The sequence below is a fragment of the Ovis canadensis genome, chromosome 13, assembly GCF_042477335.2.
Source record: "Ovis canadensis isolate MfBH-ARS-UI-01 breed Bighorn chromosome 13, ARS-UI_OviCan_v2, whole genome shotgun sequence".
NCBI lineage: Eukaryota > Metazoa > Chordata > Mammalia > Artiodactyla > Bovidae > Ovis > Ovis canadensis.
In genome coordinates this window covers 37,595,278-37,613,252 of record NC_091257.1, presented here as the reverse complement: position 1 = coordinate 37,613,252, position 17,975 = coordinate 37,595,278, and the positions used below count along the sequence as shown (strand labels likewise).

The window sequence follows — 17,975 nt, the reverse complement described above, 5'->3', positions numbered from 1 at the left end:
TTTATCTGGAGTATTTATTCTAAGAGCTCACAGTTCCAAGTTACACAGGAAAGCAGGAGTTATCTTTTAAAAGCACCCATTAATATAATGCTCATTATGGGGTCGCCATCCCAACCACTTCCACCCTCAAATCAAAGAGTGCCCTTCCTTATTCACCATGGAAGTCTCTTGCTGGCTATACATTCGTAAACATGTTACAGTTTAATCCAAATACAATGCAAATCAATGGCAAATTAAATGACATTAGTAAAACATTCAAGACTTCATGAAGTTAATGAAAATGTGCTGGGAAAACTGCCTGGAATCATACAAACAGTACTGAACAAATAAGTTTGTCAGTTAATGACTAAAAATGAAAATCAACAAAAGGTGACAGTAGATTCAAGAGGTTTATTTTTTTGAACATCAAAAAATTAAGGTTCTTGGAACTGAAGAAACTCAAACATTTTTGCAAAATTTTATCTTAAAAGTAAGAAAAAACTAACGGTAGCATCTGCCTTAATATTATGATTTCAGAACCTAATCCTATAAAAGATTCAAGTCTCCTATAAAAATACTGGTCCCAAATTGGGCATAATCTAAAAGACTTTTCTTTTTTAAGTCGCTTACTCGTGTCTGACTCTTTGTGACCCCATGGACTATACAGTCCATGGAATTCTCCAGGCCAGTATACTACAGTGGGCTGTTCCCTTCTCCAGGGTATCTTCCCAATCCAGGTCTTCAAGGGATCTCCAGGGGATCATTCCCAATCCAGGTCTCCCATATTGCAGGCAGATTCTTTACCAGCTGAGCCATGAGGGAAGCCCAAGAATACTGGAGAGGGCAGCCTATCCCTTCTCCAGAGATATTCCTAACCCAGGAATTGAACCGGGGTCTCCTATACTGCAGGTGGATTCTTTACCAGGTGAGCTACCAGGGAAGCCCACTTATCCTTTGTTTAATCACTCAATGAAACAGAGAAGTAGAATAATGAAAGTATTATGTTTTTAACCCTAAAATGAAATTCACGTTCATGGTTGCAAAACATCAGTTAATTCCTGAAGAAGAAGCCAATAATCAACTGCACTAGTAAGAAAAGTTCAAAAGAACCAGGAAAAAAAATTTTTTGCAAAACTAGAAAAAAGACTTTAATAAAGGAAGAACAACACTATCACCATTTTGCCTTACAAAGAGACAGTAAAAGCCAAACTGATGAACGAAGTTGACCTATTATCTTCCTATAGGCAATCTACAAAAAGTTTCACTGTGGTGCTAACAATTGATTCAGAGGCAGGTTTCATTTCATCAATAGAACATGCAAGCTTTCAACTGGGATTCTCAACAAAAGGCAACCTTTGTAATAAATGAACCACCAGAGAAGATTCTAATAAAACTTACCATTGTGTATTGCATTCAGCAACTCTGAGAAAGCTTTTAAGTAAGGAAAAAAGGACTTCAGGTTAAGATCATTCTCAAACACACAAAAGAAATACATAGGTATAGACTGAATTAGTATAATAAAATCTCAGTAAGTCTATCATGTATCATTACTTAAATCATTACAAGGTTGTCTCAGTTTCCACACAGTATGAATTTCTAGATATTGTATTTCATTTGCCAATATATTATCTACTAAATTTGTATGCCAGATATACTGTCATAATGATGATAAATTTCCTTAGTAAAAATATATGTAAAGCTACTTTTAAAAAGACATTTAGTAGTCTAATGTCTTTCTTGCTGAAAGTCAGTAACAGTAAGATACAATTCTACATAGGTAAATCCACCTTTGGTCACACTTAACAATATTTATAATTAAAAAAAAAAAAAACTCATTTTAACATCTAGCCTGATCAAACATTCTCATTTCCTAGACTTTAGAACAACAGTCTCAACATATGAAGTGGTCTAAGCAAAAAACGCTATCTAATGCCAATATACATATATGAACATTAAGATTAGTGAAAACCAAAATATTGAAAATATTACTTCACTGGGGAACAAGTGTCACAATTTCGCAACAGAAGCACCATATTAAAAGGCCAGCAATCAACAAAATTTGGTCACAATTTCACTGTAATATGGATTCTGAACACAGGTCAGACAAAACAGCAAGTTAATCTATCACTGTAGGAGAAACCTACATGATTAAGAATCAACTGCATTTTAGAAAATTAAAACTTAAGGGTTCAGAGGTGGTGTAATACACTAGAAAAAGCACTCGAGTAGAAGTCAAAAAGCCTGGGTTACCAACCCAGTTCGACAACTTACTAGTTGTTGGACAAGCTCCATCATGCCGATACTGCATGGAAATTTCTGTTGGGAGGGAGGAGAAAGGAAATCAGCAAAGAAGTTGCCAGTGACTTAAGGGTAGAAAAGAAAGGGGCCAGAAAAACAGGAAAATATTCATCCAAAGTCTAGCTGAGAAGGGGAAACAGAACTGTGTGAACAGAAATTATAAGCCAGTAATTGGGACGTCAGGGGTACAAGGACCAAACAGAATGTAATTCTCACAATCTTAACAGGACAGTGTAGAAATATGTGTGCATGCATATGTGGGCAAAGAATGAGGAAAAGACATACGGGCTTACAAACGAATCTGTGTAACAAATGTTTTAAAAATAAATAGATACACTACTATGAGGAAATATAGTTAGGTAATGTGATAAATTTTATATAATTCATTAGATGAGAACAATGTATCAAAAATATCTGAATGCTGTATTCAATTAGAAACTGTAATTTAAGTATGAAAATTTAGTTTATATCTGAGCAGAAATCCATTATGACTTACTGTTATGTAAGTTTTATATAACTTACAGTTATGTAAAACTCATTAAACTACACTCAGCTTATTATCTTGTATCTTTCATTTTTGATGATTATAATGAACAAGCAATTACTTTTATTCCTTTATTCCTTCCTTATGAAGAGAACTAGCAGAGGGTGACATGAGGAAATAAAACACTGCTAAAAGGAAAATCTGCTCAGAAATTGGGAGTCAATTTCTATATGATATTCCAAATAAAAAAATAATTGATAAAGCCAGGACTAAGGGAAAGCTGTGACTCAAAAGACCTGGCCTACTAATCTGCAAACAACTGTTATTCACGTATGGTCACCACCACTGGCCAGTTATTTTTAAAGAAGGGATATCTGGGAATTCTCTGGATATTATGTTAACCAAAAACATGTACCAGAGAGCCTTCCAGGCAACCATCATTCACGCATCTACCTCAAAAGTCAAGTCTAATCATGAGCCCACTCTGAATAATTTGAAATTAAAAAGTAAGACAAAGCAATCACTATAATGTTAAAGAAACTGATATGAGATACAGTTTAAAGATCAAACATTTGGGCCAGTTTAGTTTAAGTCCTTTCCAAATAACCCAAGAAGATGAGCCACTGTGGGAGAATTTGCCACCTTAATGTTTCATTAACAAATGCAATACAAGTGAGATTTTAAAAGGCTACTGAAGAGATAGACATGCTATGTTCTAGAGAAATGGTATCTGCTTGGAATGGTGCTAAAAATAATCAAAGGACCTTGTGCAGAAAGATTTTGTCAATGGGAAATAAACTGGAATATGGCTATTCTGGCTTTTGATATAATATTTTTATAGAAAGATAGCCATAACATAGGGCCAGAAATTTTCATGTCATCAAAGACACAAAAAAAATCAGGATTTTCTAAGAAAACAGATTCCAAGATATTCACTGGTCTTAGCCATATCCAGTATCTTCTTCATTTATAATCCAATATAATCAATGTATACAAAATCATTAACCTAAGTCATTAAGATAGATGTGAATTATGTTCACTAACTGTATCTACTCCCTGGTTTACAGTACTGCATTACTAACTCTACTCTTACGAGTCTACTATAATAATACTTTATATCTTTATGATTCCCTTATTTGCTTACAGAACCAGTCTGTTTTTAATTAAAATATTTTATCAGAAAAAGACTTCAAAGTTTCACTTTACCAATATAAGTAGATATGACATAAATAGGATCCCTTTCAAAGTTACATGGGGCTCAAGTCAAACTTTCATAAACTTTATATTTCAGTAGAAACCAAAAGAAACTTCTAGAGGTGATTTATTCATATTAATAACTTATCTTTGTGATTACCTTTTAAGAGCTTAAGAATAATAAGTATACAGCATCACAACAGAATGACTGCCTTTCCAGAATCTCTTTTTACAGCATTTATTACCACTAAAGAATTCCATCACTGAAAGATTTCAGGTATCTTAACTGAGAAAGGCATGACAGCACTCTATTAAAGAATGAGCGACTAAGATTGAAAAAAACAAACAGGGAAGAATATACTCTGAAAGGGCAGAGAATGCCCAAAGTAAAGAAATTAATGCTAAACTACTGACTCTTTATCAGTAGTTTTAATACCAAATTTTTCTCAGAAAAAATAACATGTTGATTTCTGTGAAGAAAAAAGTGCTAACTTTCATTTTAGTAAATCCTAAATTCTCCTACTGTGATTGAGATAAACAGGAAAACAGTAAAGGACAAATATAACGTGTCAATTCATCCAAAACTGTCAATGTTTTCAACATCCTAACTTTCAACATTTCAAAAGACCAGGTACCTGTTAATACCTCATAAGAATATATGTAGGAAAGAACTCAATCAAAAGTTTAATATAATCTATAAGCCAAAACTTACAACCTTGAGTAAATTTTGTGCAAGTCACTATAAAACAGTAGTCATTTAACGGGATGTACTGTGATTTATTTTAATAGAAATCTTACAATACAAATCCTCCATCACTCCAGTTTAGAGGTGTTTTTTGGGTTTCTATTCTGACTGGATCTAGGCCTCCTAGAATACATATCTCGACACATATGCTCTACTGTAATTTGAACATGTCAAGAGAGAACTTGGACTACTCTTAAAATGCTATTTCTAACAATTTTAAGAGAATCACATCATAAGGACTTAATTGTACATCTGCTTTATATCTTAGTGGTGGTAAAGAGGAAAAACAACTACCACAACAATGGCAGCTGTCCTGTCTATTTCATAAGGTTGTTCTAAGGATCAACTGAGATGGTCATTTAAGAGTTCTTCAGAAACTCTTAGGTGCTCCAAGATATACAAGATATCATTACTAGAAGTTCAGACTTACTCTCCATAAACCCATCCTGCCCTGTTTAATCAATGTTACTTCTATCCCACAAACACAAGCTTCTTGTTTTTATAAAGTTTATCCTTCAAATATACCTTAACTTTCTTTTCTGATAATAATGCTGGGCTTCTTTATCTGCCAACTCCAAAGAACAATACAAATTTCATTTTGTCCATGGTCTTTTCCAGCTAATTATATATCCTAAAACTAGCCTGTAATACTACATGAAAAGCTTTTAAAAAAATAATTTCACTGGCAACCTGGTAAAAACTCTTGAAAGACAAGTACAAAACTACACAGGATACTACTAAACACATGGTACATTCTCAGTGATCACTAATTACTAACAGTCTTCACTCTTTTTTCTTTTTAATGTTTAGCACTTAATTTGTTCAAAGCACTAGCTAGCAGTGGAGACAGTAATGAACATGGCAAACACAGGCCCTAACCTGCTGGAGCTAGGGTTCCAGTGCATGGTACAGCTCACCTTATAGTTAACAGCTGTATACAAGGTTGCCTGCATTGTTACTCGCACATGAATCTTTTAAAGAGAACATCATGAAAGACTCTTGGTAACACACTGCACAGTACATATTCCTTCTATGACTTATTTATACAGGATAAAGTTTTCAGCTTGTACAATTACTAAGTGACTTCTCAATCTAAAATTAGTGCAAAAGTAAAATTAACATTTTCATACTAGTAGGAGGTAGTACTTACTGCAAGTTAAAATTATTGGCTCAAATTTTCTTATTGATCCCATCGCTTAAAGTATGACCAACAGCGTACTACCATGGTTTTAGACCCTCATCAACAAACACCCCTTAAATTTTATAACTGTTACTGGAGTCAAGGAAAATGCATAGTTCCACCACTGAGAGCTGTGAGAATTCTGTTTATATTTCTTCTTCTATATAATGAGCAATAATATTCTATGGAAGCCAGTGTGCAGCACAAGCTAAGTTTCAACAGCAGTTAGCAATCTTAACTTATGGTAAGAAGACTTAATTCCTAAATATTCATGGCATTCAGCTAGCATTTCTTAGGTAAGAATAGACTTTTTAGAACTAAGCTTATCAATGAGAAAAAGCTCTGATCTAATCATAAAACTTTTACTAAAATGTATAAGATTAAATAATATATTACCTCAAATAGTTTTAAACAATCTTACTCCATAATAATAGCTTTAACAAGATCTATACAATCTTCAAAGTGATTTAAAAATACAGATTTAAGGGGGAAAAAAATCCTGACAAGTCTAAACTTCGTGAAATATTTATGGGAATTTCTCCCTAAATTTCTGTTTTACCTACTGGTGAGGTAAAAGGGATATAATTCATATTTTTCTGCCACAAACACTGCTCTCTCAATGTAATCACTATGTAAAGAATACGATTTCCACACCTAAAACCTCCCTAAATCAGTAACACATAGCAAAATCTTTTCAAGACTGTAAACTGGTATTTTAAGTCCATTAATTTGAGGATGTGTATTTCAGCTGGCATCCAAATGCCATTTCTGAAATTTAGTTAACTCTCAGACTGTGCCCCTATGGATAGGACACTGGTGAGGATCTCCTCCTAAGAGCAAATTTACACCTAATTTTCTGTCTGTTACTTACCTGATTTCTGTGCCTCTTGGCTAAAGAAAAACATGAACTAAAAAATTTTTTCCAAGGAAATCTGTATAAATTTATTTTTTGTGACCAGGGGCTACGACTATCTGCTAAGCTCTTCTGGTCTCAAAGCAAATATACTATATAAATAAAACATATATTCAAGGGTGCAAAATACTAAAATCTTTTCAATGAACTTATTTCTTGATGCAACTTATTATTTTCCCCTTCTAAAACAGTGGTTCTCAACCAAGGGCTATTTTGCCCCTTTCAGAACCCAAATGTTTTCTGATTGTCACTATGGGTAGTGGCAAGGTTTGGGAATCCTGATAAACATGCTTCAAGGTACAGGACAGTGATGCACAGCAGAGAATTAGCCCAACCAGAATATCAATAGTGCCAAGACTAAGGAATCTTGCTCTAAACCATCTTTAACAGTACTAAATCCTTCCATAGTTTCTATTCATTTCTCCAAAAAACCTGACTAACAGGTCCACCACAGGCAAAGAAGCCAGCTATCAGAAATAAAAAGAGAAAGAAATCCCTAACCATGTGATCTTGATATTTTACCTAAGTCTCAGTTTTATCAGCTATAAAATAGAGGCATTCATAGCCCCTATGTCATAAAACTGTTCTAAAGATTGAACAAGATAAAAAAGAATGTAACAGATGACAGTTAATAAGTTACTACTTTTCATATCTGACTTTTACACAAGCTCTCTTCTCCCTTATAATGGTCTTTCTTACATTTACTTACTGAATTGTCTGTAAAACTACAGAAACAATACAAAATTCTATATTTGTAAAATAAACATGGAATACTCTTCACTTAAATTCTATTTATTATTTTATATATACCATTTTCCACCTATCTTCTCCATCTAAAAGGCAAAATCCATAGTTTATTTTAGCCAAAATTTCATCATTTCTATAATCAGAAATCTAAAGTTGAAACATGGGTAAAATTTACAATCAACACATCTAAAGTCATTTATCTCAAATTGAAGATATAATATAAAAGATAAATGCCAACATTCAGCTAAGTTTCTGTCTTAAAAACACACATCTTGAAATTTTTTTAACTGAAAATAATATTTACATCACAAAGTATAAGTTAAAAGAGCATACCAATGTGGTAAATAACAGCATTTATAAATCCAGTCATACTATAGTAAAAATGATGGCAAAAACTGGTAAACACAATTGAAAACAAAAATGATACATAACATTTGAGATATTTCCTGAGATGGGATTTTTTAAAATATAAATTTATTTATTTAAATTGGAGGTTAATCACTTTACAATACTGTATTGGTTTTGCCATACATCAACATGAATCCGCCACAGGTGTACACGTGTTCCCCATCCTGAACCTCCCTCCTACCTACCTCCCCGTACCATCCCCCTGGGTCATCCCAGTGTACCAGCCCCAAGCATCCAGTATCATGTATCGAACCTGGACTGAAATGAGATTTTTAAAGTCCATAGATTTAAACCACCTATCACTGACTGAAAAATATTCCAGATAGCGTTAATTCAACTAGAATTTGAGTCAGGAATTACTGAGAAAATAAAGACTAACTGAGGTTTAGGGAAAGGAAGCCCCAAACAAATACCAATCAAAAATAGCACTAACTCTCACACCGTAAATGTAAATTCTGAGTTGATTTCTAAAATACTATCCAAGTGAAGCAAAAACAAAAAAAATGGGAAATCAATTCTAGGTGTTTCATAAGAAATGAAAGACCAATGAACTGAACTATTTAGTCTATATTTAGTTATGTTAAATTGGAGTAGTGCCAAATGTCTTTTCCAAAGACCAAAGGCCGAACTGTCCTTCTAAGATAACATTTTTCATTAAGATAATTAAATTAAATGTCACTTAGCAACTCACAGTATTTTCATAATGATAGTTTAAAACGATTTGCTTGTGAAGGTGAAAGGAGGATGGCGGTGGTGGGAGGGAGGGGTGGAGGGGGAAACAAAGGGCTAGGCCTACCTGAACCAAGTGGAGAGGAGCCCACACTGAGGCTCTGCACACTCCCATTCCTGAGTGGCGTGGGGGATTTCTGAAGACTAGAGCTGGTTACACTTCCTGCAGCTGATGCTACAGATGACGTTGGTGAAGCAGAAGAAACTGAGAGATGAGAAACATTCTCTTGATTTTTGTTTCCTTTGGGTCTACCAGGCCCATGCTTACTTTGCTTATTTCCTTTTCTTTTCTTTTCCTTTACAGCTTCTTCTTCTATGCCAGAAGTTTGAGCCCGCTTATATCCTGCTGTAGGGAGGCTGGAATTACCCAAATCTCCAGGTGAATTTTCAAAGCTTTTAGGCTGTGAAATAACAGCTGAGGCTGAAGGGAGACCAATTATGGAACTAAAACTATTTACCCCCCCTTCCTGGCTTCCAGACTCTCCTTTATGTACATCTTTGGTTGATGATGACTGCTGGGAGTGAGTATAACTGTCATTACGCAGATCTGAGTCTGTAAAGCTCAAGAAATCCTGGGGAGACTGTACTGAACTTCCCGAAGATGATTTTACACTGCCTGGAGTTCCTGAAAAACTGCCTGTAGTGGGGGAAAAAAAAAAATGGGGTAGGAAAAGAAAAAATTGGATGCAAAAGTTCCCATGAGCAGTAGAAATGATACAATTAGCAAAAACAGAGGACGAAAAAAACTAACTATAAAATTAAGGACATCAGTATATAACTCAGCTAGATTTTTTTTTAAAGATTACTGAAATCAAGTTTAACTATAAAATTATACTTGTCATTTTATAGTTATTAAATTGATTAACTCTTGAATTACAAGCTATTACCTGTACAATTGCCAAGATAAAAGATGTGGTTCTGAACCTACCTTTCACTTTTACCATGGCAGCATTCCTCAGCTCTCCCCACATGCCTTACATATGCTGAGGAAGGACTGAAGAACAGCTAAGTCTCAAGAAGACTTTCAAAAGACTGTGATCGAACTCTGAATGGCATGGGGAATTTATTCTTTTGCAGTTATTAAGATACCATGATAAATGTTCCCAACATACAGTAAGAACCAAAAGATGTTGCTTAAGTCGTTAAGTTCTGAGTTTTAACTTCAAGATAATGTTGGTGAATATTATCACTCAGTTACATCTAACCCACCATGAATTTGATAAAACAACAATGATCACATGGAATAATCTACATAACTCACATTTCTCCCAGTCTACCTCTCATGGAGCTGCATAAAGAAAAGACACCGGCCACTTATATTTTGCCACTGCTTTTATGAAAGTAAAATCATACGAGAGGAACCTGTCATAAAACTTCCAAAACTGCTTATTTCCCCCACTCTTTACTTAAAGAATACTAGTAGCCCATCATGTCATTATGAGATATAAGAAGCTCAAAGTTCTTATTTACCAGGTAAAAACTAATGGCTGTGATGAAATAAGTTCAGTCCACCATTTCACTTTATCTAACCCTCTCATCACACTTACCAAATGAAGTAACACATGTTTAGACTCAGTTTTGACCACATAACTATTGTGTTTCATAAAACTAAACTATATCAGGTTTTAACTATTATGCTTAGAAACAAAAGCTCAAAATGACGTGTTCTGTTGGCAGTGGAAATTCCAAGCTAAATACAAATTTTATTGCAGAGAACATTCATAGGTAATCACACATAAATTCACTTAAACATTCAGAAAGATATTTTTTCCTTACAAACAGAAATAATTTATTTTAAACTAAAGTCTCATGGTTTTGGTTTTTAAATTTTAAGTTCTGCTGAAATGGCTCATTTAGAAAACAATAATAGTTCTAAAATTTAACTTTTTTAAGAGAATATCTGCCTTATTCATTTATGAAATTACGTGTACAGCTATGACCATTTTCAGGCCATTTCTGTACAGAAAAATATACATATTAAGAAGCCATTTACATTACATCAATCATTTAAGTATAACTGCAATTTGCCACTTAATTAGCAGCTATAAAGAAGTTCTTTATTATCCATTCTGATCTGTCACCATCTGTCTTTTTCCTGCATGTTTTTGTTTTTACAGCTGGTGTTAAAAGCTCACAACAGCAAGGTAAATACTTTAAAACATTTAGTATATGCAATACATTAAATGTATATTTTCTAAAATTCACATACAATCCTGAAATTAAAAAAGAAAAAACACAATTACTTTCAATGCTCTACTATAAATTTCAATTTTTAAAACTTTTTAGAATGTTACCTCAGATATGAAAACATGACATATCTCTATCATATCTTAACAGAAGCAGGGAAAGACTCCAATGTTATTAAGTTTAAAAAAATGAGAGAATGCTTTTCTAAATGGATTAGCATTTCAAAGATACAATTAAAAGCTCAAAAATGCAATTTTAGCAGTACAAAATGAGGTCTTCATTACAAAGAAGAAATAACTGAATTCTGCCAATCACATTCAAACTGTGAATGAAGTTACATCAAAAATTACAATTTTACGAGAATTCCTTGGCAGTTCAGTGGTTAGGACTCAGCACTTTCACTGCCATGGCTTGGGTTCAACCCTTGATTAGGAAACTAAGATGCTGCAATTCATGTGGCATGGCCAAAAAAAAAAAAATTACAGTTTTACTATTTATTTTCCAAAGTATCATAAAAATAACATACAGAAAATTTATTACACATAAAATAGCAAATTTAGCATTTTCTTTTCTATCTAATTTTTTGTTACATGAGGAAAAAGGAAAAAAAAATTTAGGACTTGAAAATCTTGAAATGCAAGAATAACTTAGTTGTAAATATATGAATATACTTTTTAATGAAGAGTTCAGTGACTAAGCAATCTTTCTATGTATTCAAATTATGTCCTGGCAGATTTTGGGTATAATTTTTATCATCATCAAAAGTTTGAATAGGGTAAAGGAAAGGACAGCATTTCCCCCTCATTTACTCCTAGGAATAAAAGGGCAGGATGGGAGGTGGGGGAGAGAAGGAGGCCTTTATTTTATACTTTATTAAATATATTTGTTTGGAACAGTTTTGAACATTTATATTACTCAAAATATTTATGTCCATGATAAAAATTATACAAAGTAAAAACCTAGAATATTTGGCTAACTGATTCTAAAGTTTAGCTGAGTTATTCTGCTGCCAGAAAACAGTACTACCATATATTAAAACATACCATGCCTTGTTAATTCTGAATATCAGTTAAATAGCAAATTATTTTTTCAGTATAAGTTATGTCCCAAAAGAATGCATAAAACATATATACACTGAAAAAAAAAAGTTGTTTAACTACAACTCAAAATTGGGTATTCATAATTACCAAAAGATATGGGGCTTCCCTTGTAGCTCAGTCAGTAAATAATCTGCCTGCAGTGCAGGAAACCCGGGTTCAATCCCTGCATTGGGAAGATCCCTTGGAGAAGGAAATGAAAACCCACTCCAGTATCCTTGTTTGGAAAATCTCATGGACAGAGAAGCCTGGTGGGCCGCAGTCCATGGGGTCGCAAAGAGTCGGGCGTGACTGAGCAACTAACACTTAACTTATGTAAGCTGAGTAAACATCTACTTTAAATGTCAAGCTTCATAATAAATGCATTAATATCAGTAATTATTATTTACTGAAAACTATTTAGCTCCCCTAAAAATTACTCAGTACTTGTTCACTTACTAAAAATGTATACAGTTCTAGTGTTCAACTGGGAAAGATAAATAAAAGTAACTTATAAAATAGAATGACTTTTCTATTGAGCATAAAGGAAAGGAAAACTCCAGCTTTTATTTTCACCCCAAACTGTTAACTTTATTCCACATCTATTTTAACATTAAAAAAAATTACATTTCAACTTTAGAAGCACAGGTCATAACACAAAAGGAAAGCGAAGGTCCCAGAAACATTTTAAGAAGGAATATTAGTCTTTGAAGTAATCTTAGTATAACAACTAATCATGAAATAACCTCTATTATCCAACAGTTATAAGGAAAAAGTAATTCTTTTCTAAAACTTATCTACTATTGATCATCATAAGAACAAGTATTTCAACTAAAACATCGTAAGTAATACCTTGCTGGAAAGGACTAGCAGCTGATACAGTCGTTCCTGGATTTCTTCCACCAGGCTTTCTTCCCCTTTGACCTGAGCTGTGAGCTGAAGATTTCTTCCCTTTGCCCTCTGACCCTCTAGCCTCTGAAACATCTTTTGCACTAGTAGTGTGAGCAGAGACTTCCTGGAAATTTGCATTCGTAAATCGAGCTGCAGTATCTTCCAAGCGCTTCAAGGATCCAGATATAGAGTTGCTACTAGTGCTTGTATAAGTCTAACATTTTGATTGAGAAAGGAAGTAAAAGGAAAAAGAATTTATTACAATTTGTCTACAAGCAGAAGATGGTACATTAATAATAAATAATTACTGGACTTGTAAAATAAAAATACGAAAACTTCAGCTATAAAAATAACTCAGTCTGCCTAAGAAAATCAAGCAAAAGTTTAGAATCTGGTTTCTTTTAAAAATATAGATAATTTATAACATGGCTGTTTGAGCATCAAACTGCAGCAATTAGTAAAAGTACCTATTAGTTGTTTTATTTAGTGACTCAGAGTAAGCAACACAAATGATATTTGTTTCTCAGGAAGCATCATTTTCAACAAGAACATTCCACTTCTAGACATGAAATTTAAACCAGTTTTAGTGCTCAGAACAGAAAGGCAACACCAGAAAGAAGCAAGGCACTACAATTTCATTAGTGGGCTACATCCATGAGATTGAAAGGACCAAGGCAATGGCACCCCACTCCAGGACTCTTGCCTGGAAAATCCCATGGACAGAGGAGCCTGGTGGGCTGCAGTCCATGGGATCGCTAAGAGTCGGACACGACTGAGCAACTTCACTTTCACTTTTCACTTTCACGCATTGGAGAAGGAAATGGCAACCCACCCCAGTGTTCTTGCCTGGAGAATCCTGGGGGGGGGGGGGGGGGGGAGAGCCTGATGGGCTGCCGTCTATGGGGTCACACAGAGTCGAACACGACTGAAGCGACTTAGCAGCAGCAGCAGCAGCAGCAGCGGCGGCGGCAGCATAGATCAGAGCAAGAACTTTTAAAATTGAGGTGAAGGCTGCTTTTCAAAAGGGAAAGCTTAAAACCCCTGAAACAGACACCATTTTGTCCGCAGAGGAAACAGTTTCATTTTGCAGTTAAGATTTCTAAATATTAAAAGTTCAATTATATGATGTAACTGATTCTCAATCATCCCCTATATTTAGTTGTGGGGGAAGGGAGAGGCAAGATAAAGACTGAGTAAATGGTTTTCAGTTTTGAATAACCATTTTAATATAAGGTGTGTGCAAATAATGACCAATTAAGTAAGAAGTATGAAGCCAGATGTAAATTAATCAACATGCTTTGAAATGAGAAAGGTTTGTTTGATCCAAAGGGTGTTGTCATTGTTAAACTGGTGCCTGGACTATAACTAGACCTAAATTTCTGTTGAATAAATAAATACTTTCCTAATACATCTACCTGAAATCTCTGATGGAACACAAGTCAAAAATCTGAAAATATGCAAAACTGAAATTTCCCAAACATAACAACTACTCAATACAAAACATCGGATAAATTCAAAAAATGAGAAAATGACGACGATAAAATCAGGTTACCAAATAATTTTTAGCAAATCAATGTTCAAAGAAAGTAATAAGGTAAAACTTAAAATGTTCTGAAAACCAAATATTCTTTACTATTACTTTTCTGCTATGTGCCTCCCTGGTGCTACACCCATCCCGTAACATCACACCCAAGAACAGATTTTCATCATCAAATACAAAAGACATAATATTATCTCATAAAAATTAATCCCTGTTGTAATAAACTATAACACACAAATAAGAACAAAGTTTTAAAGTATGTTTCAGGAGAAAACAAACTGCCATTTAACAAACCAATCATATTTAAGTTGATTAAACTGCATGGATGACCTCAGAAATGTGAACCTTTCCCATCCAGACAATTCACTTTGGAAATCGCCTGAAATTTCCTTTTCAAGTATTTTTTTCCCCAATAATTCGAGTTGATTTTGAGGTTTTCCATACTACCCAACTGACCCTAATGAAGTTTAAAAGTCATCTAAATAAGACTTTAAAATGCTCAAACTACTGCACAATTACACTCATCTCACATGCTAGTAAAGTAATGCTCAAAATTCTCTAAGCCAGGCTTCAGCAATACGTGAACCATGAACTTCCAGATGTTCAAGCTGGTTTTAGAAAAGGCAGAGGAACCAGAGATTAAATTGCCAACATCCACTGGATCATCTAAAAAGCAAGAGAGTTCCAGAAAAACATCTATTTCTGATTTATTGATTATGCCAAAGCCTTTGACTGTGTGGATCACAATAAACTGTGAAAAGTTCTGAAAGAGATGGGAATACCAGATCACCTGACCTGCCTCTTGAGAAACCTAAATGCAGGTCAGGAAGCAACAGTTAGAACTGGACATGGAACAACAGACGGTTCCAAATAGGAAAAGGAGTACGTCAAGGCTGTATATTGTCATCCTGCTTATTTAACTTCTATGCAGAGTACACCATGAGAAATGGTGGGCTGGAAGAAGCACAAGCTGGAATCAGATTGCCAGGAGAAATATCAATAATCTCAAACATGCAGATGGCACCACCCTTAATGGCAGAAAGTGAAGAGGAACTAAAAAGCCTCTTGATGAAAGTGAAAGAGGAGAGTGAAAAAGTTGGCTTAAAGCTCAACATTCATAAAATGAACATCATGGTATCCGGTCCCATCACTTCATGGGAAAAAGATGGGGAAACAGTGGAAACAGTGTCAGACTTTATTTTGGGGGGCTCCAAAGTCACTGCAGATGGTGACTGCAACCATGAAATTAAAAGACGCTTACTCCTTGGAAGGAAAGTTATGACCAACCTAGATAGCATATTCAAAAGCAGAGACATTACTTTGCCAACAAAGGTCCATCTAGTCAAGGCTATAGTTTTTCCTGTGGTCATGTATGGATGTGAGAGTTGGACTGTGAAGAAAGCTTAGCACCAAAGAATTCATGCTTTTGAACTGTGGTGTTGGAGAAGACTCTTGAGAGTCCCTTGGACTGCAAGGAGATCCAACCAGTCCAACCTAAAGGAGATCAGTCCTCGGTGTTCATTGGAAGGACTGACGCTAAAGCTGAAACTCCAATACTTTGGCCACCTCATACGAAGAGCTGACTCACTGGAAAAGACCCTGATGCTGGGAGAGATTGGGGGCAGGAGGAGAAAGGGACGACAGAGGATGAGATGGCTGGATGGCATCACTGACTCGATGGACGTAGTGTGAGTGAACTCCGGGAGCTGGTGATGGACAGGGAGGCCTGGTGCGCTGCAATTCTTGGGTTCACAAAAAGTCACATACGACTGAGCAACTGAACTGAAAGAAGACTTTTGAAGGTGTTCTTCATTCAAATATTCTATGTGTCAAATAAGGAAAAGGAGAGAAAACTGGGTAAAATACCCACAACAAAAATAGACTAGGTTTCCTGGTGGCTAAGGGGTAAAGAATCAGCCTGCCAATGCAGGAGACACAGGTTCAATCCATGGGTCAGAAGGATTCCACGGGCAGGGAGCAACTACTTATGCACCACAGCTACCTGAGCCTCTGGTCTAGAGGCCAGGAGCAGCAATACTGAGTCTGTGTGTCACACAACTGAAGTGCAAATGCTCCAGAGCCTTTGCTCTCCAAAAAGAGAAGCCTGCGCACCGACACTGAAGAGGAGCCCCCACTTGCCATAACTAGAGAAAACTCATGCAGCAACAAAGACACAACACAACCAAAAATTAGTAATTAAAGCTATAAAAATAAAAAGGCTATCTGCTTCCACATATCCATCTAAATTAAGGCTAGTCAGTCACCTTCAAGTTAGGCTTCAGCAGTATGTGAATATAGAGATGTACAAGCTGGATTTAAAAAAGACAGAAGAAGCAGAGATCAAATTGCCAACATTTAAAGGATCATGGAGAAGGCATGAAAAACACCTACTTCTGTTTCACTGATTACACTAAACCCTCTCACAACAAACAGTGGAAAATTCTTAAAAGAGATGGGAGTAACAGAGCATCTTAACTGCCTCCTCAGAAACCTGTGTGCAGGTCAAGAAGCAACAGTTAGAACTAGACATGGAACAATGGACTGGTTCAAAATTGGCAAAGGAGTATATCAAGGCTGCACCTTGTCACCCTGCTTGCTTAACTTATATGCAGAGTACATCATGTGCAACACTGGGCTGGACGAATCAAATGCTGGAATCAAGACTGCCAGGGAAAATATCAACAATCACAGATATGCAGATGACATCACCCTAACTGCAGAAAGCAAAAAGGAAGATGGCTACTGCAGCCACAAAATTAAAAGATGCTTGCTCACTGGACAAAAAGCTATGACAAATCTAGTCAGCATATTAAAAGCGGAGAAATCACTTTGCCAACAAAGATCCTTCTAATCAAAGGTATGGTTTTTTTCAATAGTCATGTACAGATGCAAGACTTGGACCATAAAGAAGGCTGAGAGCCAAAGAATTGATGCTTTCAAATTGTGATGCTGGAGAAGACTCTTGAGAGTCCCTTGGACTGCAAGGAGATCAACCAGTCTATCCTAAAGAAATTAACCCTGAATACCCATTGGAAGGACTGATATTGAAACTGAATCTCCAATACTTTGGCCACTTGACGCTAAGAGTCAATGCACTGGAAAAGACCCTGACGCTGGGAAAGATCGAGGGCAGGAGAAGAAGCGGGGTAGAAGGGATGAAATGACTGGATGGCATCACTGACTCAATGGCCATGAATTTGCACAAAGTCCAGGAGATAGTGAAGGACAAGGAAGCCTAGCATGCCGCAGTCTATGAGGTCACAAAGAGAGAGATACAACCTAGCAACTAAACAATAACAATCCTTCCAGAGTCACTCAACAGGATATCCTTGCTTGCCCCATAACTATACAATGTCCATAAATCCAATGAAAACATGATATTTGGAAGAAAAGGTATTACAAAGAAAGTAATTAATGAAAATTACACAAATTTTAGTGTTCAAAGTAGTAATAAATTAATCATAACATTTTATTTTTCATAAACCTCAACACCTAAGTTTCAAAAGATATCACAGCTTTCTTAATCAGAAAGAAAAAACTTTCAGCCAAAGATTCTACCACTTAAAAAAATTATACATAATGAAAAGGAAAAAAAAAGAAAAGG

General features: G+C 35.3%; 1 protein-coding gene across 12 annotated transcripts in view; it reads right to left on the bottom strand.

Moving 5' to 3' along the window:
- Positions 1 to 17,975, bottom strand: part of MLLT10 (MLLT10 histone lysine methyltransferase DOT1L cofactor) — a 214,571-nt gene that overhangs the window by 56,918 nt on the left and 139,678 nt on the right. For 6 of the 12 annotated variants that reach the window (XM_069547401.1, XM_069547405.1, XM_069547406.1 and 3 more), the window contains 4 exons: positions 12,793 to 13,045; positions 8,745 to 9,314; positions 2,251 to 2,295; positions 1,378 to 1,410 (listed from right to left, as the gene is read on the bottom strand). In XM_069547401.1, the coding sequence (XP_069403502.1) occupies positions 1,378 to 1,410; positions 2,251 to 2,295; positions 8,745 to 9,314; positions 12,793 to 13,045 (901 nt within the window). The remainder of the gene's footprint in view (positions 1 to 1,377; positions 1,411 to 2,250; positions 2,296 to 8,744; positions 9,315 to 12,792; positions 13,046 to 17,975) is intronic. The other 6 variants (XM_069547407.1, XM_069547408.1, XM_069547403.1 and 3 more) reach the window with 3 other exon arrangements.